The 4,631-nt window shown below is 45.2% G+C and overlaps 1 protein-coding gene across 1 annotated transcript in view; it reads left to right on the forward strand.

Annotated features, from left to right (window-relative positions):
- TMEM132C (transmembrane protein 132C) overlaps positions 1-4,286 on the forward strand; it is a 219,704-nt gene extending 215,418 nt beyond the window's left edge. Inside the window, exon 10 of the mRNA XM_019539386.1 lies at positions 1,372-4,286. Within this exon, the coding sequence (XP_019394931.1) occupies positions 1,372-2,568 (1,197 nt within the window). The 3' untranslated portion in view covers positions 2,569-4,286. The remainder of the gene's footprint in view (positions 1-1,371) is intronic.
- Positions 4,287-4,631: the final 345 nt, after the last annotated feature.

Below are 4,631 nucleotides of genomic sequence, written 5' to 3' on the forward strand. Positions count from 1 at the left end.
CGCCCCTTCACACTTCTCAGCACCGCAAAAGTTTCAGAGCTATCCAGCTCGATTTCACGCCTGCATGCAAACCACGTTTGAATCGCCGAATACTTTGCCCTCTTTCCTGTTGTGCCACAATACATTTTTCCTTCATTTGGTCCCTGAAGAGCTTCATAGCACTTTGAAAATTAAATATTCAGTACCTTCCAACCTCCTGCCCAGCTAAATGCCCCTTGCTGTTTTCATTGAAAAGCTGTAAATTTAACTAGATGGGCAGCAATTCCCTTTGCTTATAACCATAGTGTAACAAATTGTGACCGATTGAAAACAATACCGGGGTGTACATTTGTATTATGATTGGACATTAACAGGGTAGTGACATTTTTCCCCGGCGGTAATTTCCAGAGCGGTTGTTTCGATGTACCCGAGTGTAAAGATGTTAAGGCCATTTGCAGTGGAAATCTGGGGAGGGATAGGCCTTCACTTGCCTGGGAAGTTGCAGTCTAGCAGTCAGCCTGCACGGCTGCGGACTAAACGGGCCGGCCGCGCACCGACGGAAATGCCGCAACAACTCTCCTGCAAAGAAAGCTATTGAGACGTGAAGTAAATATCCATATTGCCTGAATGGGACTCAAACATCAAACAGCTGACTGTTGTATTCGCCTCTGATGATGACTTCTAACAGTGCTACCTGCCAGGAGCAAAGGCAGTCCAATTAAGTCCAGGTCGTGTGCGGTTGCAATCGCGGAGATCTCGACCTCCCCTCCCTGACACAAAATGCAATGGGCTTTATGATTATCTTCGAGGGGAAGGTATGCCAAGCTTCAGAGGAACACTTCTTGAGCAAAGTAACGCGAATGTTGCAGGTCTCGTTCTTTCTTTCCTCTTGAACGATTGCCTCGTGACATTGCTTCTTTCCTGCAGCGATACGCGTGCCCTGTTTCAGTTGGCAGCCCCGTGTGACGCATTTGCATGGGAAACCCTGGGAAAATAAGTGTTCTGTCAAGGGCATCTGGCCATATTTCTGTTTTGCCTCTTTTGGTTTTTATATGACAGGGATGGTATTCTCCCCCCACCCCGCACACCATAACTCATGTAAATTGTCACTTTCTAATGGGCGCGTTGTTATTACTACCATCCCATCGCAATTATTTCATGTTTCCATTTACGCGAAACATTTAAGTGAAAGATACCACTAGAGCCTTCATGAAAAATGTGACCAATTTTCTGCCCCATCAGTCAAGACGCACTTTGCTCTAAGTGCAGCTTGGAGCCATTGTCTCCCTTTTCCTTCAGCTGCTGTTCAGAGCCGAGAAGTTGGATGACTTACGGGGGGATGAGCTGCTTTATTTTTCGGTCTTCCCTCTAACCGTTTCCCTTTCTTTTCAGGAAGCCGTGGTGAGCACCTGGATCCAGTTCAGCGACAGCTCTGTCACCCCACTAGACATTTACGACCTGAAGGACTTCTCCCTCTCTGCCGTCTCACTGGATGAATCCATTGTTTCGATCCGTCAGAGCACAGCCTTGAAGTGGCCGGTGGTGGCAGCAGAAGGTGAAGGGCAGGGGACGTTGATCAAAGTAGACATGATGATTTCCGAAGCCTGCCAGAAGTCCAAGAGGAAAAGCATTCTGGCCGTGGGCAGTGGCAGCATCAAGGTGAAGTTTGGCCAGAACGATGCCAACCCCAGCACCGGCAGCGATTATGATCCCGATGAGATTGAAAATCACGCAAGCGACCGGCGGCAAAAGGCGTCAGATCAAGAGCGGTATGGCCAGGATGGGCGATATTATGGGAGCTCTTCTTCAGAGCGAGAGGAAAGCGCTATCAGAAAAGTCAGCACCACAGCAAAATCCATGGTCAAAAATAAAGTCGTTAAAAACCGTCTGGATGGAGGCAAACTCTCAGACGACAGCCAACTGCAGAACATCCCTATAGATTTTACCAACTTCCCTGCTCAAGTAGACCTCCCCGGAAGCAATGGGGGCATGGAGGAGGATGACCTGGTGCAGACACCCAGGGGCCTTAGTGATTTGGAGATAGGGATGTATGCCCTGCTGGGGGTCTTCTGTCTGGCGATTTTAGTCTTCCTAATAAACTGTGCAACATTCGCACTGAAATACCGGCACAAGCAGGTTCTGGTGGAAGGACAGACCAGCATGACCCACTCCCATGACTGGGTCTGGCTCGGGAACGAGGCGGAGCTACTGGAGAACACGGCAGATATGTCGCCTCAACCGGACGAGCACACCACTATTATCGACCGAGGGCTCGGTTACGAGGAAAGCAACCATCTCCTCAACGGTAGCACTCAAAAAAACATTCAGACCCAGATCCATAGGTCTGCTGACTCAGGGGGCAAGCATGGGAAGGAACAGAAAACTGAACCACTGCATTCCCCCACGTCCAAAAGAAAGCGGGTAAAATTCACCACGTTCACCACCATCCCACCCGATGATGGGTGTCCCACGGTCAACTCGCTCTTAAGTAACAATGACGATGATATTAAGTGGGTGTGTCAGGACATGGACCTTGGGGACTCCAAAGAGATAAGAAACTACATGGAAAAGTTCAAAGACAAAGTGTAGCTCCTCTCTGGTTTCATGGGTTTAACCACACCGTGATGCCTTCAGTTCTACAGTCTATATTGGGACAGGAAGGTGGGCGGGGGAGGGAATCCCGAGGAAAACACATGACAAGGCCGTTTCCAAAATCAGGGAAGGAAATCTGCCAAACTGTCCGTGATTTTTCCCCCCATGCGATTGATCTATCATTCATAGATTTAAGAAGGACGTGGAATATAAGTAACAGAACAAGGAAACGGACTGACCAATACGACAAACTGGGCTAGGTGAGGTTGTAAAAATCTATGGGTCAACACCATAATAATAGCAGTATTACAGAGGAGGTACAAAAATATTTGTATAAAGAGAGCGGGGGTGGGAAATAAAAAGAAGCAAAAAAACCCCAGCTGGTTTCTATTTGTAATAAAACACCAGAAATATTGAGGTGTGGCCCACAAAGAGATGTTTTAGAGTTTTACCCAAGCAGTTGCTTTCTATTTCTCCATCTGAAATGAAGACATGCCCTTGGTATTAAATTAGGAGGAAAAAGAGATTATCTGATATTTGTATTTCTACTTTTTTATTTGCCCCTGTGCTGGAACTGCCCTCTTCCTATTTTATTTTGAATCAAGTCTTTTTTCATTTGAATCCAGTTCTTAATGGACCAAGACACATTTTATTCCTAAATTGGCTTTAAATAATCTTCCTTGTCACCTGAAGAACTCAGAGGATGAGTCCCAGCATAGTGTCTCCTCTAAAAGCATGATCCTCAACCAGTCCCCCTACGTAGACGCTTATTCGGCTTCAAGGAGACTCTAAATTTGCTTTTAAGTTTGAGCTATTTGCATTTCTATCTTTTTTTTTTTTAATTAAATTTCCACAACCAAAGTCCCCATGTTTCACCAGGGGAAGAAGGTGCTGTTCTATGTTTGCATTAAAAATAACAGCCAATGGGAATGACCTTACCGTACATAAAAGTGAGACCGTCCAAGGCCAGATAGGTACCCTGATTTGTACTCTTTGCTGTCTCCATAAATGTATAACTCGCTCTGTAATTTGTTCTGCTCGTTGTTTGAGTATCCCCAGTTCTTGTCAGATGGGATGAAAGGCTGGGAACCACGCTTACAGGGATTATCCGAAAAAAAATCGGTTTCTCTGTATGGCGAGAGCTGAACTGTTAGGCCGATGATATCATTTTAAAGAGGTAAAAATGCAAATGAACAGGGATCAAGCAATATCAGGCACTACTTCATATTTTTTATCGTTGGACTAATTCATAGGGAAAAGTCTAGGTTAGATGGTAAATCAGGTCTTTTTACTAAGAAAATACGAGTTCGGTCATGCGTCTGAAGAAGATCCTCAAATACAAACACACACAAATCCTCAAACAAATACCAAACCGCAGTCTGCCAAAACCAGTTGTGATTTCATGGAAGCCATCACATCTGTCCTTTTTGGAAAGCAGTGTTATGTCTTGACTGTTAGCAGGGGGCATTTGCATTGTCTGACAACCCCTGTCTTGACCCATTTACTCCAATATATATATATTTTTATTACTAAACTCAGTAGGTTTCTTTCCTCCCCCCTTTATTTGGAGAAAATGCACCCTGCCACTTGATAACATAGACAGGCGTTTTAACAAGATATGCCTAGTATGCATTGTAGACTGAAAGAATGTAATATTTATTTATACATGTTATACAAATTGTAATTAAAATGCTTTACATGGCTTGACAAGTTAACCTCTTTTTTGAGGGGTGTTTTTGTCATTTTCTTGCTAGGCAAAAATACAACCCTACCCCTTGTTGCATTGCTTAGGAAGCATAGAAACTGCTTCTTGAAGCCAAGAGTATAGGCACAGAGATCCCCCCCACCCCCATCTCTGCCTCTCCATCTTCCCTTATAGCCTTTCACCAAATCCTCTTCATACCCACTACATGGTGACGATGATGGATGGCAGGAGGGGAGAGCAGGCAGGCAGAGTTTGTGACAGTGTCACCATTAATCATGCTCAGCTTCACGCTTATCATCAGTATGAACCACTCCAGAAATCGTGCTTCCGAGGCGTGCAACTTTTTTTGCCACCC

Source organism: Crocodylus porosus, unplaced genomic scaffold, assembly GCF_001723895.1.
Source record: "Crocodylus porosus isolate Cpor-Errol unplaced genomic scaffold, CroPor_comp1, whole genome shotgun sequence".
In the NCBI taxonomy this organism is placed as follows: domain Eukaryota; kingdom Metazoa; phylum Chordata; order Crocodylia; family Crocodylidae; genus Crocodylus; species Crocodylus porosus.